This window comes from Kogia breviceps, chromosome 4 (genome assembly GCF_026419965.1).
Source record: "Kogia breviceps isolate mKogBre1 chromosome 4, mKogBre1 haplotype 1, whole genome shotgun sequence".
Classification (NCBI taxonomy): domain Eukaryota; kingdom Metazoa; phylum Chordata; class Mammalia; order Artiodactyla; family Physeteridae; genus Kogia; species Kogia breviceps.
In genome coordinates, this window is record NC_081313.1 from 115,265,703 (window position 1) to 115,291,904 (window position 26,202).

Sequence of the window (26,202 nt, forward strand, 5' to 3'; positions counted from 1 at the left end):
AGCTACTTCTGCCCTGAAGGCTTTTTTTTTTTAACTGATAAAAATTTTAAATTGTGTTATAGCATAACATAAACTTTACCATCTTAACCATCTTTTTTTTTAACCATTGCTAACTGTACAGTGAAGTACATTCATATTGTTCAATCATCACCATCATTCATCTCCAGAAATCTTTTTATCTTGCAAAACTGAAACTCTATACTCATTAAACAGGAACTCTCCATTTCCCTCCCTACCCCTGCCCCTGGCATTCATTCTACTTTTTGTCTCTATGATTTTGATTACTCAAGGTACCTAGTGGAATCATACAGTATTTGTCCTTTTGTGACTGATTTATTCCACTTAGCATAATGTCTTCAAGATTCAACAATGTTGTAGGATATGTCAGAATTTCCTTTTTGAAGCTGAATATTCCATTGTATGTATATACCACATTTTGTTTATCCATTAATCTGTCAATGACACTTGGGTTGCTTCCATGTTTTAGCTATTATGAATAATGCTATGAGAACATGGTGTACAAATCTCTCTTTGAGATCCTACTTTGAATTCTTTGGGGTACATACCCAGAAGTAGAATTGCCGGATCATATGGTAATTGTATTTTGAATTTTTGAGGAACTGCTATACTGTTTTCCACTGTGGCTATTCCATTTTACCTTTCCACCAACGGTGCGTGTTTCAATTTCTCCACATCCATGTCAAAAATTGTTATTTTGTTATTTTTTTTTGATAGTAGCCATCCTAATGGATGTGAGGTGATATCTCATTGTTTTTGATTTGCATTTCCCTACTGATTAGCAATCTTGAGCATCTTTTCATGTGCTTATGCATATGTTGGTTCACTTGATGGGCATCCCACAGGTCCCTTAGGCTCTGTTCACTTTTCTTTAAACTTTTTTCTTTCTGTTCCTCAGACTCAATAATTTCAATTGCCCTATCTTCAAGTTCACTGATTTTTTTTCTTCTGCCTATTCAAATCTACCTTTGAATTTCTCTAATGAATTTTCATTTCAGTTATTGTACTTTGCAGCTCTAGAATTTTTTTGGTTTCTTTTTAGGTTTTCTATCTTTTTATTGATATTTCCATTTTATTCATACATAGTTTTCTTGACTTACTCCATGTCTTCTTTTAGTTCTTTGAGGATCAGTCTGAGGTGTAAACTTAAGGTCTTCTCAGGCCTTTTCTGAGCCTGTGCCATTCCTTGGGCATGCACGGTGACCATCTAATTTCCTCCATATATGCAGTTTTTTTTTTTTTAATGTCCTAGTCTTTTTTTTTTTTTTTTTTTTTGGCTGTGTTGGTTCTCTGTTGCTACGCGTGGGCTTTCTCTAGTTGCAGCGAGCAGGAGCTACTCTTCCTTGTGGTGCATGGGCTTCTCATTGTGGTGGCTTCTCTTGTTGTGGAGCACGGGCTCTAGGCATGTGGGCTTCAGTAGTTGTGGCTCACAGGCTCCAGAGTGCAGGCTCAGTAGTTGTGCAGCACGGGCTTAGTTGCTCCGCAGCATGTGGGATCTTCCTGGACCAGGGCACAAACCCATGTCCCCTGCATTGGCAGGCGGATTCTTAACCACACCACAAGGAAAGCCCCATGAATGTCCTAGTCTTTAATATCTGGCTCCCAAAGGGGAAAAAGAGAAAAATGAAGGAGGGAAGGGCATTGGGCCTCTCAATCCCAAGGACATTGCTTCAGCCGGAGAGGGAGGGTCTTGCAACAATGCAGGGAGATGCCTGCCTTTGTGATCAGAAGCAGCAATCAGCAATCAGAACACAGACCCTGATGTTTGGACAACGGGTCCTTCTTGTCCACCCTGGCTCCCACAAGCTGTGTACAAGCTGCTCTAGAAATACATGCAGGGCTACCTGCCATGGGCTGGGGGGTAGGAGATGGGTAGCTGCTGCCAAACTAAAAGTTTAAATTGACCCACACTGCCCAATCCTTTCCTGGAAGTTGTAAGCCTTCAACAGACTCCAGAGTTCCATAATAGTTTCATCAGAGAGATTGTGCCACTGTTGTTGTCTAGGTGGTGAGACAGATTCCTAGTGCTTCTTACTCTATCTTCCCCAAAACCTCCACCATGAAGGCATTTTTGTTGATCCAGAAGAAACAGTTGAGAAATTTTGTTTCTAGTTAACCTCTCAAGGAGGAGACAGAAGACAAACCCAAGGCCTGTGTGTGTGTGCTGGGGAGTGGGGTTGGGGGAGAGGAGGAATGTCTGATAACCTCTCCACACATAAAGCAGGGAGCCTGAAGTGCTACAGCCTCAAGTTAAAAGTAAATCCCTCAGAGTGACTTGACTTGAAGTCTGGGTTTAATCACCTAGGTATCCAGGGAACCTCATGTCCTGAATTTGGATTTAAGATGGTCCCAGGCTGGAATGCCCATATGCACCTGCAGACACACACACAAAAATACCTCTCTGGAGAAAGATATTTCATCCTAAGCCCTTCAAGTATAATTTACTGCTCATGGTCAAAGATAACTTGGTATATAAGGAGGAAAAATTCGTAAGGAAGAACCAGCAGATACAACAGAAACAGTCTCAAAGACTTCAAATATTGGAAAAATCAATAAATACTTACTATATTTAGAGAAATAAAACACAAGTCAGAAAATATCTTTAGAGAGAGAACAGGATAGTGTAAAAAGTGACATACTTGAAAAAGTATCAAACAGAATTCTAGAAATGAAAATTAAAGCAACTGAGATTAAAAGCCCAGTTGACAGGTTTGATAGCAAATGAGACATAGATGAAGAGAGAATGAGTAAAATGAAAAATAGGTGAGAAAAAATTTAAAAGTGGCATAGAGAGGCAAAATGTTCAGAAAATGACAGAAAGGATAGAATGAGAAGGCCTAATATATGTTTAACCTGAATTACAGAAGATGACAGTAGAATAGAGGCAATATTTGGAGAAGGCTTAGGAATACCTACCACCCAGTCATGCCTGCAAGTGAGAGACTGGGAAGTCAGATTAACCATAAATGGTATATTATGAAACAGTCTGTAAACTATTTTAATTCAACAAGAGAGAACTGTAGAAAGTTAACAGGGGGTATCAAGAAGTTAAAAAACTGTTTTCATTCAGTATAACCTGTATCCTGAAGAGTCATGGTGTTCCTTTTAGCTTGGGGAGGGGGAGGGGAAAGGAATAAACTAAGCTCCAATTGGCTTAATTTGCGTGATTAAGAGGAGAAAAGTGACAATTACATTGCATTTGTAAGTCTCCAGTTCCTATGTGATTATAACCATTCAGTAATTGCTTAGGTTTTTGTTATTCACACTATTTACAGAGCAGAGGTATGTGGACACTTTCTGGAGAGGAGAAATGCTGACTTTAACGTATATAAACACAACTTAAGGATAAAATATTAAGTTAAAAACACTAAAACAGAACCTCATATTCTCCTATGCCAGAGAGGGAAAAAAATTTTTTTTGATTTGCTGAGAAACTTCAGTCTCCTAATTCAGCATTTCTCCTTCTATCTTGTATAGAAGAGCATTAGAATCCAGTATTAGAAGCTGGATAAATACTGTATGTATGATTTAGTCAGGTCTCAGGTACTGAGGATGAAATTCCAGAAAACTCTGAGTCCTAGGACTCCAAATAGCTGATTTCTTTGAATACATTTTCTTCTTTCATTGTACATAGTCCTATGCTCCCTTCATGTGATTGGCAAAAGCAACAAGGAACAAGAAACATTCCGCCCTTTGACGAATCATGCAGTGTCTGCATACTATTAAAAACTCCTTCCCAGGTCTCCCCTTAAAATAAAGAACTCATATATATTTATCATATATATATCATATATATATATAATTTATAACATATCCGTGGTGTGTATGGCAATACCATTGCAAAATAATGATGAGAAGACAAAATAAGACTGCAGGTTATGAAATCCTAATTCTACCTCTGCTACTACAATGCTCATTCAAAGCCTTAATTTCTTAATTTTTCCATCTTTAAAGTTAATAAAATGAAGATTTATAGTATTTTCAATGCTATTTCACTTCAAAGCCAAGCTTTTATACTTATTGGAGAAAATAAAATAAACCTCGGGATCATGTGTGAGGATCACTACCAGCACTTGAGACTTAGCAAGTAACAAACTGTTGCCATCCTTATTTCAGTAGAAGAGATGCAAAAATTAAGCAGACCATTGATGTTAGAAATTGTAGGGCTCTTGGGTCTATGTACAAGTTGAAAATCATTTATTGGAAAAGGTCAAAGTATTCTAAGTTTTATAAGGGCACAGGAATGGCTAAGGAGGCCACTGTCAAGACAAGCTGGTAAGCAGGCATATCTCAAGGTTCAAATCTTGGAGGTGAACAATGGGTTCACATTGGTTGAATAAATTGAAGCCCATCATTTCCTGAACTATCTGTTCAGCTATTAAGTCTTTGTCTTTTTTTAGGGGAATATTCTACATCCAATTTTATAGAACTCTGTGCTAACAAAACTAAAGCCAGAGAACATATGCCATATGCAGCTAGGTACTTTCCTAGGCACATTAGTAACCCCCATCTGTTGTCATGTATGTATTAAGAGATATAGTATTTTCTAATGTTTTTCTTTTTTCCCATAAAAGATTCACACAATTTCGTATTGTTCTTGGAGATTTTAATTTTGCTGGTATTCAGCAAGCCAGTCATATCTTGGGACCCATTTACTTCATCACTTTCATCTTTTTCGTGTTCTTTGTCCTGCTGGTAAGAATGACCATATATGTTCCTTTTTTGCTTACATTTTTCAGAATAAAAAATATAATTACCAATTTAGAAGAAATTATAGTATCACTGCTTAGATGTCAGAACACTTTACATTTATTAAGAATGGTGTAGATTCCTAGTAATCCAGGGGGTCCAAATGTTTTCAAGCTGTCCAATGGAGAATGTGATCATAATAGTTAAAATCTGGGTGGTTATTGTGTGCCAAGAGTGTACTAAATCTTTTACACATATAACTTGAAAGTTCCAGGTCTCTCCAGCCTGGGACATTTCATACCAGTAGGTATGAATTAGGCCATTCATATTCTGCCCATATTGCAACAGCTTTTGGCCATTATGGCTGAAAGCTCACACCCTTGTAATTTTTAGGAGTCCCCAGGATGGGTCTCTCACATGTGCTCAGGACAAAATCTATTTGGCCTTCCTAATCAAGGAATCTTGCCTTTCTACTTAAGGCACTGCTACTGTCCTCCATGAAAACATTTTTTTTGTCACACACAGCAGTTATGCCCTGATGGTGGGCAACAGTCCTCACAGTGACAGATCTGAGCCACAGTGAAAGGTGGAGAGGTGAGCTGGGAGTTAAGAATACCCTCTCCACAGTTCTGTTTGTGTTATTTGGACATTAATAGTTGTAAGAGCCCTAGTAAAATTGTGCATTTAAACAGCTCTATAGAATTTTAAAGAAAAAAAAGAAATACCCTTATGAACATGTATTATTCTAAGTTTTCTTCTGATATGTAACATTAATAAATTTATATATATATTATTAACCAATGTATATGCACTATTTTACATTCTGCTTTTCCCATTTACCATAAACATACTTGTACATATCCACACACTACACATTTCCCATTCTACTATATTATATATAGTCTGCATAGCCATATCTCTTATTGAGCACGAGTTACTTTTAAAATTTAAATCTAATTTTACAAATCCCAGCACTCGACAGTCATTAACAACATTTAAACTAAATTTTTATTGAAATACTTCATTTGAATATTTCTCCCCAGAACATGTTCTTGGCAATAATTAATGATACCTATTCTGAAGTGAAAGCTGACTATTCAATAGGCAGAAGGCCAGATTTTGAACTTGGTAAAATGATTAAAAAGGTATGTCAAATTCTTCTAATCAGAATTCTAAGACCAATCTTGTTCAGTTTATACTCTTGTAGTTTGAATAACACTTAAGCCCCAAGTGGTAGTGCAGGGAGGGCATTTGGGGTTTTTTGTTTTGGTCCACAGTTTACTTGTATTTGTATTATTTCAGTACCAGGAGAAATGTTCTCTGGCTTCAAAAATGTGACTAAAATTATTTCAGAGTTCAATGTATCAAAAAGCTACTGAGCACTAAATGCAAAGCACTTACTCTCTTCTTCAATTTAGATGCTGGTAAATTCCTACGAACAATCTGAACTCAGAACTCCATTTGCCTTACCTTCCTCACTTTCTGTAGTGGTAACACTCTCCTCAGTCACCCCTGGCTCAAAACCCTTGAGCTTTTTATTTGTCCCTTATATGGTCTGTTGCCAAGGCTTGTGTGTAAAGTTCACCTCTGTAGTTTTTGCTCGTATTTGTGGAACTCAAGAACACTTTGAATTCTAACTGCCACCAATACATTAGGTACTCAGTACTTTTCACCCGGACTTCTGTATGGTAACATCTTCTTAACTGTTCTAGCCTCCTTCCTGTGCCAGCCTAGTTTTGATCATATCACTTCTCTGCTCAAAATTCTTCAAAGTTTCCCTGGGCTTGTCAAAATAAGTCCAAATTCTTTATTCAAACATTCAAGGGCCTTTTCTAGTCTCACAGTCTCAACCTATCTTTATTCACTATTATTGAACTAACTATTTTTACCTTCTATGCCTCCATTTACAGCACTGTATGCCCCAGCTGTTTTGAGCACAGTGCTGTTTACCATGCTTGCTCTCATTGTCTCCTCTGGGCCTCTGCTCATGTCATTCCCTGACTCCCCAGGAACATTCCCTCTGCTCTCTTGCTGACATTCTGTTCTCCCTGTCAGAGCAATCTTCCTTGTCCTCTCAATACCGACCTCACCGTGAACTGCAGCAGAGTCATGTGTGTACCATCTTGCCCATCTCTGCATACCCACAGCTCTAACCATAGCATTTCACACAGAAAAGGTCCTATAAGCTGTGGGGTTAGTGGGGCTTGAGAACTCTGTCCAAGAACTTACCTGTAAAAGTAAACTATTAATATGTCCCCCAATGAACTTAACTGTGGGTTTTTTCATCTTTTATCTCTTTTTTGTTTGTTTTTTGTTTTTTGTTTTTTGTCGTACGTGGGCCTCTCACTGTTGGGGCCTCTCCCGTTGTGGAGCACAGGCTCTGGATGCACAGACTCAGTGGCCATGGCTCATGGGCCCAGCCGCTCTGCAGCATGTGGGATCTTCCTGGACTGGGGCATGAACAAGTGTCCCCTGCATCAGCAGGCGGATTCTCAACCACTGCGCCACCAGGGAAGCCCCCATCTTTTATCTCGATTATGACGTTGGTTATGCGCATTAATATCATTAATGCAATAAATGTTAATAATATTTTTTAAAGGTTTTTTTTTTTCCAAGTTCAAGTGTGATTCCCTCCAGCTTTTCTACCAGCAGGCAGAAACCATAAGTAGTGACAAGATGAAAGAAGATAATCATAGTATTTGCCTCTACATTTCTTTAGGGCAGCAGTCCCTAAAGTCAAGCATTCCCTATTTCCTTTACCTTGATCAAAAATTAATACAGGGCTTCCCTGGTGGCGCAGTGGTTGAGAATCCGCCTGCCGATGCAGGAGACACGGGTTCGTGCCCTGGTCCGGGAAGATCCCACATGCCGCGGAGCAACTAAGCCCGTGAGCCATGGCCGCTGAGCCTGTGCGTCCGGAGCCTGTGCTCCGCAACGGGAGAGGCCACAACAGTGAGAGGCCCGCATACCGCAAAAAAAAAAAAAAAAAAAAAAAAATTAATACAGAATATTATTTTTATGAACTTTTAAACTTTTAAATTATGCTCAGAGTTACCACAATGCTCTCGAAAAACTCAAACTAAAGAAACCTGAAACAGATGAAGACAAGAAAAGGTAAGATGAATTTTCTTCAATTTTTAACTTACCATTTTAAAGCTCTGTATTATATTAGAAACTTACAGTGAGAGTAAGGTTTTGATTGCAAAACAACCACCATTCAATGTGCTGATTCTAAATCAACTGTCAAAACATCCAGTAGCACCTCATAATTTCTGAGAGTGTCATGAAACTCTAAGCTAATTTAAAATTAATATAAGGCATGCCATGCCACTCAGAAAAAGGTTTAACAGAAAGCTGGACAGGATAGTAAAGTCCCTCTAAAATACTAGGAAATGATTTTAGTCTACATTAAGTGCATGCTTTTTGCTATCGAAGTAAAAAAATTTTTTAAATATTTAAGAATGTATTTACATTTACTGAATAATTTAGTGTCAAAATCTGGCAGTGGGATATAATAGAAACATGTTTTTATAGCTAGAGATATGATATAGAGAACTTATTAATGACCACATTGTCCAAATAATTAGTGTTATCAGAAAGAACAGAAATTAATTCAGATCCTTAATACAGACCTGGTTATACTTTATACTGTCATTTTCCTTTTTACTGTCATATATCTCTGATTTTTATTTTATATTCTCAGTAGGAAAAGCAGAGATTTGGCTGAACAAGCTAGAAGAGAAGGCTTTGATGAAAAAGTAAGATTTTACTTTTTTCATAAAGAAGTGATAGCTTTATTAGAAAAAGTTCTGATTTAAGAACTGAATGATTTGCTTTTTTCAGAGCAGTAGTTGCCACCTCCAAATTTCTCCCAGAATCTAGATCCTTTCTTATTTAGGACTAATTGTTTGGATTCCAGATACTCCTTTCTCTCTTATTGGTGCTCTTAGCCAGATTCCCTCGTCCTACAGCTGTACCTTACTGTGGGATTAGCACACAGGGTTTAGTGAGTATACTCTATTGAGATGATTATATAATTGTTCTCTTGTAATCATTAATGTGATGCATCACTTTAATGATTTTTCTTATATTTCAAAACTGTAACATATATTCAACAAATGACTAAACATATATGTGTTTAATAAATAATTATGAAGCAAACCTCCACATACCACTACCACCCAAGTGAAAAAATAGAACATTGCTCTACTTCTGGATCCCTCCCACCCCCCAATATATTGAGAAAGAGGACAGCAGGGTCAAGAGATTGGAATAAGCAAAGAAGTATGTATAATGGAGTGAGGTTTCTCATTATCAGACAACGGAAATGCAAAAATGGAAAGGCTGAAGGTTAAAATGAACCTTGTGGTGTTGGATTAGAATTGCAACTGTGTGTGTGTGTGTGTGTCTGTGTATGTGTGTGTGCACGTGAATGTATCTTCTAACTCTGTCCACTGAGAAGGCTAGTGTGACATCCTAGTAGCAATGACACAACGAGCGTCCAGATCTTGGTTTCCAAGTACCATTCTCCTCTAAAAGGAACCAGGGCTCCTTGGAAATACAGTTAATTCCAGGACTGGAAAGTATAGGTGCTTCATACTGTACTCCATGTAGAACGATGGAGATCTGTTAAAAGGACACAAAAGTCAGCTTGAGTGGGGATCCCGCTGGCCGAGTGTGGGATTTTAAGCACTTAAGCACTTATTTAAGCACTTAATGAATATTAATTTAAACCCACGGAATAAAATAGGATTCCATGAGTCCACACTGATCTAAACATATACATGAATAAAAATCTGAGGAAGAATAGGACATTTCCATACCTCTCCACAAAATACTTATTAATTACAAAAAGAAAAGGAGGGCTTCCCTGGTGGTGCAGTGGTTGAGAATCCGCCTGCTGATGCAGGGGACACGGGTTCGTGCCCCAGTCTGGGAAGATCCCACATGCCACGGAGCGGCTGGGCCCGTGAGCCATGGCCGCGGAGCCTGTGCTCTGCAATGGGAGAGGCCACAACAGTGAGAGGCCTGCGTACCACAGAAAAAAAAAAAAAAGAAGAAAAGGAATAACATTACGGTGAAAAAGTCTGGAAAACAGAACCTTAATCAGTACTGGAACAAGTTGAAATTATATGCCACCTGATAGGACACTAAGAAAACACAGGATCCCTTCTGTAAAATTTCTGCTGAAGATGCATAACGCAAAGAACCATCACACAATAAGAAACTGAGGGACATTCTATGAAATACTGGCCTATAGACTTCAGAAGTTTCAAGGTCATGAAAGTCAAGGTAAAGCTGAGGAACTACACTGGACTGAGATTAAAAGATGGGTAAATACAATGCATAATCATAGACTGGATCCTTTTACAATACAGGGCATCATTGGGACGCTGGTAAATTTGAATGGGGGACTGAGGATTTAGATGGTAATAATCTATCAATATTAATTTTCTGATTCTGATGATTATACTGTGCTTATAAAGGAGAATGTCCTTGTATGCAGGAAATACACACTGAAGTATTCAGGGACAATAAGGCATTCATGTTGGCAACTTCAAATACTTCAGAGGATAAAAATTATTTGTATTGTTCTTATAACTTTTCGGTAAGTTTGAGATTCTTTTAAAAAACACAACTATAATTCAATAAACCATTTCTGAAATAAAAGACAATGTATATTGAAAGACATCCTATGTACCTGGGAAAATTTACCTAAAATGAACATGGGACTTATCCAAGCAAAATATGGATTTACTTACAAGGAAAAGAGAATTAGGTTAGCATAACAACATTCAACACCATAAATCAACAGAACAACACCTACAATATAGCAAGGAAAGAAAATGTAAGCCAAGGCTTTTTTATATGCAGCAAAGCTGTGTTTCAAGTATAAAGGCTCTAACAGTTTTGAACATGTAAGAACTTGGGGAATACCACTGTATTCCTGAGGATTCTATGTGAAGATCATCTTCGGCCAAACAAGAGATGACTGAGAAATTTTTAAAAAAGAAGGAAGAGAGAAAGTATAAAGTAGAAAAAGCTAACTGATTATTTCATATGTAATAGCTAAAAAGCTGAAGAATTATCATTTAGAGTTAATAGCCAAAAAGAAGAAACTTTAGCATATTTAAGAGCACAGTAGTAAGTTTAAAAGATATTGTTTTATTAATTTTAAAACACATTTTTCCACATTTTAATATCTCTGAAATCAAGATGTGCCTTATATTTGACAATGTGCCATATTTTAACTGGTGGCACTTTTTTCCCTAAGTGGTACATAAAATAATGGTGTAATGGTCTTATGATAGACTCCATCTCTCAGATACAACAAAATACAGTAATATGATTAAATATACTTTGGTAGTAGAGGGAAAAGAAATGAGGAGGAAGAAATTATAACCTAATTTTTTTTGTTGAACTTGTTTGGTTCTTGTTGAGGGAACCAAAACAAGAAAGAGATGACGGAGGATGTATAAAAAGATACATGAATAAAAACAGAGCACTAAGACAAAAATACATACATTCTTAAAGGGAAGCAGTACCAAATCAAAAAAGAAAATTGAAAATATGCCACATGGTAAAAGATTGTAAATATACCTTAAAACAATATAACTGTGACCAGATATACCTGACACATCAGTAAAGACAAATAAGCTTAATTTACTTAAAAAGAAAAAGAAAATATTTTCAGATTGAATCACAGAGCAATACCCAATTCTATGATATAGCCTAAAATATATACCTAAAACAAAGTGATTTAGAAAAGTTAAGTATAAAAGCATGGGCCAAGGTATAAAAGGCAAGGAAAAGTTATCATAGAACACAATATAAGTCAAGGTAGAATTCTAGAAAAAAGTTCTAAATGAGATGAAGGGCACTTTATAAGGCTAAGATCAATTTTAATAGTTATGATTATCTATGCAACAATAATACAGCATAAACTTCCATAAAGTAAAGACTACTAGACTTATAAAAGGAAAAACATACAAGAATACACTAAAAAGTAAAGAACAGATCAAGAAAAATGAAAGAATTAAAAATATATATAATGAATAAAGTGATCTTACAATTATGTATTAAACTCTGTACTCCCAGAAGATACACCTGTTTTTCAAAACCCCTTCATGAAAATAGATATATTGGGCCATAAAGAAAACCTCAATAAATTGAAAATAAAATTTATCAAAACTGAGCCCAAAAGAGATTTTTAAAAGCTTAAACAAATCCATTCTGTAGAGGAAATGAAGTCATCAAAGAGCTACCTCTGAAATAAATCAGGCCCAGATGGTTTCATATGGAAATTTTACCAGATTTTTAAGGAATAAATAATTTCAAGCCATTTGAGCTGTTCCAGAGCAAAGGGAAAATTGAAAACTTCCAAATTATTTTTATAAAATAATTTTAGAATCACTATATGGTGATTCTAAAACCTAGTGAAGATTGTATCCTCCTCAAAAACAAAACAAAACAAAACAAAACAGAAAAAGAAAATATCACTTATAGGGACTTTCCTAGTGGCGCAGTGGTTAAGAATCCGCCTGCCAATGCAAGGGACACGGGTTCAATCCCTGATCCGGGAAGACACCACATGCTGCGAAGCAACTAAGCGCCTGTGCCACAACTACTGAAGCCAGCGTGCCTAGAGCATGTGCTCTGCAACAAGAGAAGCCATCGCAATGAGAAGCCCGCGCACCACAACAAAGAGTAGTCCCCATTCACTGCAACTAGAGAAAGCCTGTGTGCAACAATGAAGACCCAATGCAGCCAAAATTAATAAATTTTAAAAAACAAAATATCACTTATAAATCTTGAAGCAAAAATCCTAAATATTAGCAAACAGAATCCAACAGAATACAATACCATGATTCAGATAGGGTTTATTCAAAGAATGGGAAGATTATTCAAAACTGTAATAATTAACTAATTACCATAATCCATTCTATTTATAGATCAAAAAAAGGAAAACTATTATTTTCTATAGATGCTGGGTATTTGATAAGATTCAACATCCAACTTTGAGGGGGAAAACAAAACAGGAATCAATGGACTCCTCCTTGACATGATAAAAACAAATTTATCTCATCCCAAAGCTAGCACCTTATCTAATAGGGAAAGGACAAGACAAGGATGTATTGGAGGGATCAGACAAAAGAATTAAGCAAGAGAAATACATGAGAAGTACAAAAGTTGAAAAGGAACAGGTAAAAACTACCTCTGTTTGAGATATGATTCTCTTTCTCAGGCATACAATGAACTGAAAAATTATGACAAAAAGAGATTAAGTAGTAGGAAAAAATAATTTACATAGTCATGTCATATATGCAAACATCAACCAGCTCATTAAAAATTATAGTAGAAGAAACTACATTAGCAACAAAATAGAAAATTCCCAGGGACTAATTTTAAAATGTTTAAAACCAAGATATGGAAAAATTTAAAACATTCCTCAAGGACAAAAATACACCTGACCAGGGTTTCCCTGGTGGCGCAGTGGTTGAGAGTCCGCCTGCCGATGCAGGGGACACGGCTTCGTGCCCCGGTCCGGGAAGATCCCACATGCCGCGGAGCAGCTGGTCCCGTGAGCCATGGCCGCTCAGCCTGCGCGTCTGGAGCCCTGCGCTCTGCAACGGGAGAGGCCACAACAGTGAGAGGCCCACATACCGCAAAAAAAAAAAATACACCTGACCAAATGACATACTCATTACATGTATGAGGACCTAGTCAGGAAAATGGAAACCATACTATACATTTCAAACAGAGAAAATTTATTACAGGGAATTGGTTACACAGGTATCGGAAGATAGAAAAAGTGAAAACACTGAAGCAACTCATAAGTAATAACTGTAGGAGGATGCTACCACTCCCATGACTAAGGTTACAAAAGGTGGGTTTATTGGAACCTAAGACACTTAAGGGGCCTGAAGCTGTTGCTCAGACCTCTGAGGTCACCCCCATCCCACCCCTGCTGCTCCTGATACTTCTGAGGGAGTATGATGAAGCTCGTGCTGGGTATGCCAAAAGAAGCTGAACAACTGCAGCCTGGAGCCAACTACCATTTGCGGAAGCAATGCTGATAGAAAGAAAACAAGAAAACCCTTCTCCCCTCCATCATCCAGTAAGGCAGAACCTAACAAATCTGGTAGCAAGACAGTCTAGGGAATGAGGTTTGCAAAGCCTGAGATCCAGCATAAAGAGCATAGGAGAGCATAAGAGTTTAGGAGGGCAAATTTTGAGTTGATAGATAGTAGCTGAACGGTCAGCGGAATTCACCCCCTTTTGGCTATTTAGTACACATCTGTACTTCCATAAAATGACAATAACTATTTCTAGCTTCCATCTAATAAGACAGAACTATCCTCTATGAAAATGGAGGCCCTCTTATTCTTTCACCAAAAGGGAAGAAGCAAAGTCCCAAGAGTAATTGTATCCATCTCTGGGTGATGATAAGACCTTTTATACTCGAATCACAATTCCTTGAGAACTTAATGTTTAAACTACAGAGTTTTAGACATGGAAGTATTAAAAGGCACCGCTCAGAGAATTCCTGGGTCCCAAACACAGCCCTCTCTGAACCCATTTTGTAGCAGCACCAATTTCCCCTTGGTAATTGGGATCAGTCGCCTCAATCACTTCTTAGCCTGCTGGTTCGGTAGCCTGAGGAATACCAAATAGCCAGGTGGCTGTCTCAAACTCTTAAGTCAATTGTTGTGTCCCTCAGTGGAGGCACGCTGTCTATAAGGGTCTGTTTCTTTGGACCTTCTCTGCTACAACCAGTCACCAGTTAGGGGCCAGTCAGAAAAACAGAAACACACTAGGCAGCTCAAAAAGAGGGGGTTTACTTCACAGAATTCATTTCTGAGGCATGAGAGGTCTGTAAGAACCACTGTGGAACAATGAATTAATCCAGAAACAACTAAAAGCAGCAGCTACCACCTACAGGAAGAGGTGGGTTGACTAGAACCTAGGAGCTTGAGCAAATGCCACCACATAGTTGCCGCTCTATGAGGAAAGGTATTACTTTCCTGTGAATGTTGAGGAAGGCTTCATAGAAAAAGCGATGGTTGAGATGTGTTTTTTGAAGGATGCATCGTTTACCAGGCAGTCTATTCAATGCATATTACTAATGCATCCACATTTTAACAGACCACCAGGTCTATTAAATATTTCTATTAGAAATATTTGTGGGGCCCACCACTTTTTTAACATCACATTAAAAGTACTGGTAAATATGTCAAAACATAGGTGCTGTAATGTGGCTGAAATAAAACTAGAAAGATTGAAAACCACCCTTTCCTACTTCAGATATGTTGGTTTAAAGACAAACACTTTCTGATATATAGCACAGCTCCTATGGCCAGAACAGCATCCATTTATCAGTTAAACAATGTATGAACTTGGGCATCACCATTCTCTCTGAGGAAGGTAATCAGAACCCTTATACAGGGATCCACTTTGCTACTTAACATTACCGTTGGAGCAGGGCAATAGCATACCGATTTACTGAGAAGTCTTTGCATCGTATCTGGGTGCACTGTCTCTTCTTTCCCTCTTTTTCTAGGGCTGTTTCTATTTTCCATAACATAACAGAGCATTTTTCCTAAAGTTGGGAAAAAGGTATTTGGACACTAAAAGGAAAATGGGTGGGTGGTGAGCACAAAGCACAGAAAGGACTCTTTAGGATCAGAGAAGGATACAGCAAGAATCTGTTCTGGGGTATGTGGACAGATTGACGCAGTAATTATGAAGAGGAGATTGGGAATTGTTAGGAGTCTGGCTGAGAAGCAGCTGGGAGGGCAAATAATACCCACAAATGTACTTTGATGTACACTTGCTTCATTATAGAACAGAGGTACAGAAAAGAACATCCCAGCTTTGGCCAAGTGAAGAAGGGAGAATATCAGCTGGAGATGCAGAGGGGAAGAGGCAGTGAAAAGGGAATAAGACGATATTCATAATTGAAAAATCCCCTAACTCTGCTAAACAGTTTTAACACCAAGTTCTCTGAGGTGACTTTGCTAATGCACAGACCCAAATATCACGCAGGGCAAAAAGCCAGTGGGGCTCAAAATCACAGCCCTGGAGAGTAAAGTTTAAGATTCTCAACCTTGTGATGCTTGTGTGCCATGGGCCTGCAATAGAGAAAAATTTAAAGATTGCAGCTTACGCTTTTTCCTGTAACTTTACAGGAGATTCAAAGTGCAGAGCAGATGAAAAAATGGAAAGAGAGGCTTGAGAAAAAGTATTATTCTACAGAAATTCAAGATGACTACCAGCCTGTCAATCAACAAGAATTTCGAGAGTAAGCATTTGTTCTAACCAAGGTACTATGGGATATCGTGATATGGGGACTGGGGATATTCCACAATTTTCCTGAACCCAGAATCTCATTCTGTTAAGATGCCACTTTTTTCCCCCAATTTTTTACCCAACTTTAAAATGACACAGAAAGCATAAAACTCCATTTGTTTAAACGTAAGGTGAGATCAAGACCAACTGCTTTTGTCCTTACATCTCAAATAATAGGAACTGCCATTTATACTTGACATGCATAGCAGATACTGTGCTCCACACAGCTTTAGAATATTAGATCCGTAACTGGCCATACTAGGCATGTTTGGGGCGCTTAAAATACTATCTTCCCACTCAAAGTATTTCACAATAGGCGCTAATAACCTGCTGTCTCTTTATGTACAAAAATGTTACTGACTCATTCTCTACTTCCTTCTAAATTATCCTCTAGCCTCTTTTTATATGCTGTGGAGCTGGAGAAAGAATTACACTACGTCAGTTTAAAACTAAACAGAGTGATGAGAAAGGTTTCAGCTCTACAATATTGAGGCAAGTGGAGGTGAGAATCTGTGATACAATCATGGAACATTTCTAACGATTTATTCCTGTCCTGAATTATTTCCTAAATTTGTCCCCATTTTGCGTACATTTTAAAAGCACAAAACTAGCTACCATCAAACTATCGTCAGGGTCAATGGTAATCATCAAATGATTTCTAAGAATGGGACCCAATATATAATCCATGTGTATTACAACATGCCTCCACAGTATACACATACAGGTACACATGAAGACTTTTATAATGAGATTTATTATTAAATTCTAGGAATGTGAACGGAAAGTATAAAATAATATTGCTTTTAGTTCTTAGGGCAGGTCTCTAATTAATAGTTCAATAAGTCAGTAAAGATAGTTTTCTCAATGTTACACAGAGTATTAGAACTGTTGGTATTCTCATCATGTGCCATGTTCTAACTTCTCTAGCCAAAGGTAAATTAATAAATGCTTAGGATTCTAGAAAACCATTATATAAGACCCCAAGTAAAATAATCTCACCTCCATTCTTCCCAGTTGGAAGTCTCCTAGAAAAAGGCAAAGTATAGAAGAACAAACTTCCCAACGACCTACAGAAATTTCACTAATATCTTCAAACTAGAAATTCATCTAGACAGTTTCTAAAGTAACACATTTGAAGTTTCCCAAAAGTGCTTCCTCAACTACTTTAAAAGTAAACTATCCTTTAAAACATAAAAGAGGCAGGCAGGAGTATCAAGGTTATAAGAAGTTATGTTTGAAAAGTGTAAATGAGGGTGTTGCAAAAGCCCTGTATGGATGGTTGGGAAGTTTTGGAAGGCTGGCATTTTGGAAATTGGAAGGAAACTTTTCTAATATAGGTTACATAAGCCCTCCTAGAAGAGCCATATGTTATATGTTCTCTTAGCCCAAGTAACAACATTTGACCATAGACTTCCACACTGTGCTCGACAATCCCTGTACTGTAAAACTCAAATAAAGGAATTGTTAAATATACCCACCTTCCTTAAGCCAAGCTCTTCTCTTATAGACTGTATGTCAAGTTTTCTTAATAAGATAATTCACTGCAACAAGAAATGCTGACTATTCTCTCTGCATCTTCTCCCTAGATTTCCAAAGAGAATCAACAACATGGCCTTTCCTTGTCTTACCACTCCCTAGAGCTGTAGACAGTCACGTGGTTTAGTAACCTTGCTGTCTCCCCACATGGTCCCTGGTTGGGGTAATTCAAACAAAGCCTGAGAACATTAAGGCAAAGGAACACTTGAGGGTTTTATTTCTTCTCTTTAAACATCTAGTGAAAAAAACAAAAAACGTTTACAATGACTTAGAACGTTAAAGTTCTTTTATTACAAAAGTCTATACAATGAAGTGCCAAACACAGCAATGCAATTATACTTGTAGTCATATATATCTATATATTGCTTGTATATAGATATACAGTTTTTACTTGTACCAAAGTAAAATTATCACAAACTGCCTAATTCTACCACTTACTACTGAACTATGACACACAATACTGTCACATAGCATAAGTGCTGCCATGCCACTTTTTATCTATTCTACTCACAGCCAAACATTAACAGTGAATAACCAACATCATGAAGCAGCTGTTAATTCTAAAATGAAACCAGTCAGGCCACTGACTTATAAAAATATGGTACTCATATAGATTTAGCATTATAAAGAAGGAATATATTATTTAAAACATTTAAATAGTGCATATGGACATTTTTGCATGTGGTATATAAAATAAAACATTCATATAAAACAATATACAGTGCACATTAAATAAGATGTTCAGATATACTCCTGTTGGAGACTGAAAGAAATTAACTAAATGTACACTGCATGATGACTTCAAATCAAAGTGACATCTTTTGGTGTTCTCAATTTCACGTTTCTAGGTGTACATCGTGAATAATCTAGCTGTATCAAAAGGAAACCACACAAAAAGGGCTGGATTTAGTGCTTTATTCCCCAATGACACGTTCACTACCAAGGAACATTCCCTCCCCCCAAAAAAGGCATTGCACACACAGGTGAAATGTGAAGTACTAGAAATGCTACTTATTATCAAGCTACTTCATGTGCTATGTAATAGTGCCAGAAGTGTGAGGTTCATGCTTCCCTCACCTTATTAAAGGATGCTGCAAAAGTCCATTTTTGTATGTAACAAATTATGAATATTAGCTAGTTAAGAAAACCATGCATGAGTCACTGCATGCAAAACATGGGCACAAAGTGAGACACTCATCAATCCAAAAAAGCACCAGGAAAAAAATTAACACTTAGATTAGCCTGATCAGAATATGCTGTTAATGACTATCATATTGTTAGCACAAATAAAGTCACCATTCTGTGAAAATAATTAGCAGAATTATACCAGGAAAGAACCTGAAGAAAAGCCATGCAAAGCCAGAGAAAAAAAGATATGCTTAGAGTGTATGACAAGGGGCATACCACAATACACCTGTAACCAGCTGCTTTAAACAGCATGTGATTGAGCAAAAGGTGATCCCTTTAGAGGATGTCTTCTTTATAGATTTTGCTGATTAAAAAAGAAAAAAAAATGACGCAACCCCTAGAAGGTACATGTAAAAATGCAGTGGTATAGCCCTTGTTAAGAATAGATTTACTTCAGGCATAATGATTCTTTTGCCAATTTAAGCCCACTTGATTGAACACACAAATCTGAGCACCATCAGAGTTCCTACATACTGACATGGCTATTTTCTCACATTATCTGGAGGTGGGTGGGGGAAAAAATGCAGGATCTAATCCAGACAAATCACATCATCACCAACTGATAAACTGTAACTGAGGAAACAAACAGTAACTTAAGTCCCAAAGGCAGCATGTGATATAATTCAGTTCTGTGTGTGATGTGTGGCGTATGTTTTCACTATACTAATAAGCAAGGTCACTTTTTGGTCTACCTGCTGTTATCTTCATCCAGGAGCTGTGTGACCACTGAATTGCAAAATTCTGCTAACATACTACCTGTGAGAAAGTGTCACTTTGGGAATTTAACAGAAATATGTTCCACAGTAGGACTTGAAATTTCAGTTGATTTTGGTTTTCTAAGAAAACACAGAACATAGTTGCATATGTGCACATTTATAGGCTTTTCTTTCAAATTTTCAGTCATTCTGTAAGAAAAAGGCAACTGAAGAAGAATTCAATGTGAAGACTTTCCTCTCAATTTTCTTGAGTAATGAAAAACAAAAGAATAAAGTTGGTAATAACAAAAAGCTTCTATCTCCAAAGTTCTTAAAGTTGAAAAGATAAAATATTAGTCTTTTACTAACACGATGTATCTGTAGTACAAAACAATGAAGAAAAGTGGATGTTTGCTAAAGGTAGAGGGGCAGTCTGTGGTTAACATGGAACATCGCACTCCCTAGACAGGGTCTACTTACCCTCCCATCATTTCTCTAGTGGCACCACCAGCGAGTACAAAATGAGACTCTGTGAGTGCCTGACAAAATGAACTTAAGTACCAGCCAAGTACACATGATGATAGCTTCAGGGAATACAACTGATTTTATGATGTTTTCAAGGACCATATTTTATATGGATTTTGAAGAATCTTGTTTGCTGATAAGAACTTCAAGAAGCCTAAGCTTGGCTTTAATTTTCTTGTACTCCCTGTACTCCTCAAGCACTGGAACACGATCCTCTTTCTGGGCATTCCTAGGGGAGAAAATAAAACCTAGAGATCATCTGGAAAATAAAGTCCCAGAAGTTGTTGTAATGAGAGACAGAATATTACCCAATACAAGCTCAAATAAAAAACCGTTCTGCAAGAAGAAAAAAGATTATTGGACTAATTCCCTTAATCCCAATGGAATATTCCTAAAACACTTCTAATTTTGATGTATTTCTCTATTGACAGATTAATTGATGATATTAGTATCAATGATGATTGTAGGTAACTACAGATAATCAAATATTTTAATAAGACATGCGCTACTAGACTCTGCCAGGTCTGTGAGTGTATATTAAGTGCTAGAGGCTACGCTGAGTCATTTCATACATTCCATACATTACTTAACTCTGGCTTCAGTGAATTAAGATGTAAAAGTAAAACATCTTACTGGTAGCGAAAAAATCATTTTTCTTACTTTATATTACTGACCCAATGCAATTCAGTATAATAACCAGGTAAAGCATCAAACTATCCAAATTACAAGCAAAGTTTTTTTCCAAAAAGACAAAGAATTAGAAGGTACTTGGAAAACGCACTTGAGATTTTTTTAACCATATATGCCAACCTACACAGAAGACTCTCAAACACAGTAGTCCCCTGCCCTTATCCATGGGGATACATTCCAAGACCCCAGTGGATGTCTGAAACCAAACCCTATATATACTATACATACATACCTATGATAAAGTTTAATTTATAAATTAGACACAGTAAGAGATTAACAATAACTAATAATAAAATAGAATAATTATAACAATACCCTGTAATAAAAGTTATGTGAATGTGGGCTCTCTCAAAACATCTTATTGTACAAGTTTAAAGCCTTTTCCATACTAACTAAGCACTTATCACGCACTGTGGCCATAACTTCCGCAGTTTGAGGTATGACAGCAAAACTAGTACGAATTTCTTTTTCCTTCTTCACAATTTCATGGATAGATTCATTCTTATTATATAGATCGGAGCACCTCAGCACATGATTTTTTTTCGTACCCTCACTGAGTCAAGAACTTTCCCCTTTTCACCTGAAGTACTCTGTGGCTTCTCTTTGGCATATCTGAATTGCTAGCATCACTACTCTTGCGCTTTGGGGCATTAAGTAAAGTAAGGGTTACTTGAGCACAAGCACTGAGATACTGTGACAACTGATCTGACAAACAAGATGGATACTAACTGACTAAGGGGCAGGATATGCTGGACAAAGGAATGCTTCACGTCCTGGATGGGGCGGCATGAGATTTCATCACACTACTCAGGACGGCACACAATTTAAACTTTATGAATTGTTTATTTCTAGAACTTTCCATTTAATATTTCTGGACCACAGTTAACCATGGAGTAATTGAAACTGCAAAGAGAAGCTTAAGAGGGGGAACTATTATAGAGCTATTGGCTTGGTAAGACCATCGGGTAACAAGGAAAAACTTTTCTGAGGCCTGAGATAAATAATCCTCATTTCTGGCCACAATCTGAATTAGAATGTATTTTTCTTACTTTTAAGAGTCCCAGTGGGTCAACTGTGTATTACCCAGTTAGATAAAGGCACTTGCCATATTTTATTATAGGAGCCACATGACTGCCACACTGATACACACCTTGGAAATATGTGCCCTAGAATGACACAACATGCAGTCTAAGCAGCAATGGTCTCAGTATAAGAATCCAAACTAGTTAGGATACCACTCATATTTGGGACCCTTTCTAAAAGGAGATCTCATTTCACAAACACTTCCAAAAGGGTGAGGATACTGAATTAAGGAACATAAAATAACTGCCACTCAACTAAGCATTCTCTAAGATAATCCTGAAATATTTTGTCAGATGTTGTTTACTCCAGCTCTGACTTTTTCTTTCCATTAACAGCAGGGCTGCACAGTATAAAGGAATGTTTTTTACTGTTATTTTCAATGCTAACATCCTTATATGCACAATTTATTTCTATTCTTATATATTTCTTTATTTCAACATATGGGCACTTGTGAGTTTAAGAAGAAAGAAGATTCAATTTTGTGATGCTCAACAAACCTTCCATTTTGTTGATAAAATGCTTCTTCAAATTCCCGTAATGTTTTACGCAGTTTCTTTTTTTCAGCTCTGGCTTTCCAAAGTTGTTCCAGTAATTCGGGCCTAAAATTGAAATGGGAAGAAAACATTTGAAAGGGCACTTTTGATTCATTATATTCTTAACAGTGTTTCTAACCTTGGCTGCAAAATCAAGCCAGCTGGGGAGCTTTTAGAATATACCAATGTCTTAAGTTTCACGTTGGAGCGACTAAATCAGAATAGCTGCTGGTAGGGCTCTGCAGAAGTACTTAAAACAAAAACAAAAACAAATCAACTTCCCACGTGATCCTAAAGTGATGCCAGGGCTATGAACTAGAACCAAAGGCCACATCAGGTAAGGAAGCTGAAAGAGTACAAACTAACAAACGACTCTCAGCTAGTTCCAGCATTTTGTCATGCAGCAAACGTAGGATTTTAGTTTTAATTTTTAAAACACACTAATTTTCAATAGAGAAAATGTGAATCATATATATTTGTAAAGCACACTTTTTAAAATGGGTGTATTTCTTTTCTTTACTCAATTATTTAACACTGAATTTCTTTGCATATAAATTTTATTACATGAATAGGCTAAAATCACAAACCAGGATACATACATAGAAGCTGCTCGAGTACTTGACAATCGGAGATCTAGAGCCAGTCTTTCTTGATTTTCTTCCATATCAGATTCTGAGTTTTCCAATGAAGACTGTGCCTGTACAGCAGTTTTCAAGATATCAGTTAACTCAGAGGACAGACTAACACCATCTTCTTCTTCTTCCTAAAAATATATCCAGAGAATCAAACATGCCATGATTTCAATTTTTCCTTTAGAAAGAAGATCAGAGAATAATTTCTCTTAAGGATTACCTTGATTTCTTCAAAAAAATGTGCAGTTTCTCCTTCTATGATTGGCTGTAACATCTGACCCCTTCGCTTGGTGGATGGAGATCCCTGGAACAATAAACATATAAGTGGGTTACATTTTAAATATTTTAAATGTTCAATAAAGATTCACTTCACTATTACAGTTAAAATAAAGTTTAATAGATCTTAAACTTTTTTTTCAAAATTCTAACCATATACTTTAAATTTTTTTAGGAATTCCTTACTAAATTTATTTTTGCTTTTTTCTTGTTATGTGTCCATAAGAGTGACAAATGATAATTTATGTCTAGGTAATTCTGAAAGAGCTCATTCAATAAATGTTTTTAAAATTCTGAATAATAATGTGACATATTATTTATTTAATTGGGAGCATTTTTCTTTTTAACAAAGCTGTCAACATTTTTGGTCTGAAGACCCCTTTATACTCCTTTTTAAAAAATAACAGCTTCATTAAGATATAATTCATATACCATAGTGACTTCCCTGGTGGTTCAGTAGCTAAGACTCTGTGCTCCCAATGCAGGGGGCCCGAGTTCGATCTCTGATCAGGGAACTAGATCCCACATGCCACAAACTAAGAGTCTGCAGCTGCAACTAAAGATCCTGCATGCCGCAACTAAAAGATCCCGCATGACACAATGTAGATCCCGCCCATGTGCTGCAACTAAGACCCAGCACTGCTAGCTAAATAAATAAATAAATAAATAAATAAATAAATAAATAAATAAATATTTTTTAAAGGATATAATTCATATACCATAAAATTCACTATTTTAAAGTGTACAATTTAGTGGTTTTTAGTATATGCACAAAGTTGTACAACCATCACCACTATCTGATTCTAGAACATTTCATCACCCCAAAAGGAAACCCTGTACTCATGAGCCCTCTCTCCCCAGCCCATGGCAAACAACAATCTACTTTCTGTCTCAATGGGCTGGTCTATTCTAGATATTTCATATAAATGGAATCATATAATATGTGGCCTTTTGTGTCTGGCTTTTTTCACTTAGCACAAATGTTTTCAAGGTTTATCCAGGTTGTAGTGTGTACCAGTACTTCATCCCTTTGTATGGCTGAATAATATTCCACTATATGGATATACCCCATTACGTTTATCTATCAGTTGGCTGAACATCTGGACTGTTTTTACACTTTGGCTATTATGAACAATGCTACTCCGAAGATTTGTCTACAAATTTTTGTGCGGACATATGTTTTCAATTCTCTTGGGTATATACCTAGGAAGAGAATTGCTAGGTCATATGGTAACTCTATGTTTAAATTTCTGAGGAAGTGCTAGCACCATCTGTTGGAAAAATGATTCTTTCCTATTGTCATGGCTTAATTTTTAGATTCCAAATTTCTCTTTATGACAGTCATATTTAGGTGTCCATAAGATCTAGAAATGCTTCCTATAGACAGTTTTTAAAAATAAATAAATGTGTGGAATTCTAAGATGGTTTTCATAAATAAATTCAAAGACTATTTATACTATTATGGAATTATGAAAATGTCAGTGACACACAAAAAATAACTTGTAATCAAAAGATAAAATCTGTATTAAACTATCTTATGTGTGAAAAGAATATAAACTATACAGGATTCACTGTTCAAAGAAAACTGATTATATCTAAATACTGTTAAGAGACGGCCAACTAAAAAAACAGCTAGTTAAAAAAGAATGTTTATACAAGAGCTAAATAAAAGGTGCTCAGAAGGCCACTGTGAACATTCTAATAATGAGTAGCCAGAGAGTCAAAGCCTAAAGGGAACCCTTACTCCAAGAGGCCATCAACATAAAAATGGCCTGCAAGCTTAAGCAAACCATAAGCTCCAGAGAATTAATTCCTAAGAGATGATGCAGAATGGGCACATGCTGTTTTCTATTTGAGCCTGACAGACATCTAGAGCCATACCATCTAATGGTTAATTTGGGGATAGCACTTAATATGCACGTAAGCATTTGAGTTTTCACTTTTTCTCAAAAAAATGCACATATGTATGAATAAGTATTATTTTAATAGACTTTTTTGTTAAAAAAGATGAACTTCAAAAAAATCAGTTTACATTATTGTGCAATTAAGTGAACATCATCATGATGGCCATCACAAAAGTAATGTATTTTCAAAGGCATGAATTTAAATGGAAAGAAATTAGGCAAGGGTCTGAAATACGAGTTTTTAATTCTACAAGTAGGTGACCCTGGGCACATCACTCCTGAGTTTCAGTTTCATCATCTGTGAAATGCGGCTACGTCCTCTCTACCTGTTGTGACTTAACTTGTCAGGACTTAATGACATAATCGTAAGTAAAAATGCTTATAAGAGTTCCTGGGAGGTAATAGTAGGCATTTATTATTAATTTCCTATTCTTTTAAAGCAGTAACCTCACCTTACATACATAATTCTTGTTACCTTGGCTATGTATTTCTCTAATATACCACCATAATAATAATTTTTTTTAAGAGTAGGTTTTGGTATAATGAACTATATAAATATTTGCATGTTTTACTTACAAGGACAGGAGTGATGCTAGCTCTTGTCAGCATCTGTTTTACAAGTCTGTATCTATCATAAAGAGGTTTAACAATGTGCCTTTCTTCCCTGGTTACCTGAAGCAAGAAAAATGGAAATCACCTAGTCATCAGAAATCTAAAATTTCTAAAACACTGAGCAATATGACTTTCCCTGCAATTTTTAAAAAGTTATTTTAAATAAGTAGGCAATCTCCCAAATGTAGGAAACAATGCTCTATGAAACAGCTCTGAAGATGTGGGCCACAAAAGTGATTCATGTTCTTTAAGACAGAAAATCAAATCTTTTCAGCAAGAGAGACATTACCGGCCTTCCATGTTGACTTTCATAATAAAGAAGACTTTTCTGGAGAGAAGTTTTCTCTTCTACCAAATGATCTTTTGTCATTTTCTAGAATAAAAAAACAGAAAAAACAAAAATAACACCCTCCCATTAGCAGCATCATTCTCTTCCCCAGCACAATGTAAATAATTTGGTTGAAAGGGCAGC

General features: G+C 36.7%; 2 protein-coding genes across 15 annotated transcripts in view; one reads left to right on the forward strand and one right to left on the reverse strand.

The window, feature by feature from the left end:
* The window catches only part of PKD2L2 (polycystin 2 like 2, transient receptor potential cation channel), a 36,560-nt gene extending 19,953 nt beyond the window's left edge, over positions 1 to 16,607 (forward strand). The window contains exons 9-14 of the mRNA XM_067033303.1: positions 4,593 to 4,713; positions 5,751 to 5,852; positions 7,757 to 7,821; positions 8,411 to 8,465; positions 15,897 to 16,009; positions 16,451 to 16,607. Of these exons, the coding sequence (XP_066889404.1) occupies positions 4,593 to 4,713; positions 5,751 to 5,852; positions 7,757 to 7,821; positions 8,411 to 8,465; positions 15,897 to 16,009; positions 16,451 to 16,547 (553 nt within the window). The 3' untranslated portion in view covers positions 16,548 to 16,607. The remainder of the gene's footprint in view (positions 1 to 4,592; positions 4,714 to 5,750; positions 5,853 to 7,756; positions 7,822 to 8,410; positions 8,466 to 15,896; positions 16,010 to 16,450) is intronic.
* Positions 16,608 to 18,493: 1,886 nt separating this feature from the next.
* The window catches only part of FAM13B (family with sequence similarity 13 member B), an 89,416-nt gene continuing 81,707 nt past the window's right edge, over positions 18,494 to 26,202 (reverse strand). For 6 of the 14 annotated variants that reach the window (XM_059061242.2, XM_059061240.2, XM_059061235.2 and 3 more), the window contains 6 exons: positions 26,020 to 26,103; positions 25,695 to 25,790; positions 23,159 to 23,242; positions 22,906 to 23,069; positions 22,271 to 22,372; positions 18,494 to 20,229 (listed from right to left, as the gene is read on the reverse strand). In XM_059061242.2, the coding sequence (XP_058917225.1) occupies positions 20,106 to 20,229; positions 22,271 to 22,372; positions 22,906 to 23,069; positions 23,159 to 23,242; positions 25,695 to 25,790; positions 26,020 to 26,103 (654 nt within the window). In that variant the 3' untranslated portion in view covers positions 18,494 to 20,105. The remainder of the gene's footprint in view (positions 20,230 to 22,270; positions 22,373 to 22,905; positions 23,070 to 23,158; positions 23,243 to 25,694; positions 25,791 to 26,019; positions 26,104 to 26,202) is intronic. The other 8 variants (XM_067031696.1, XM_059061238.2, XM_067031692.1 and 5 more) reach the window with 3 other exon arrangements.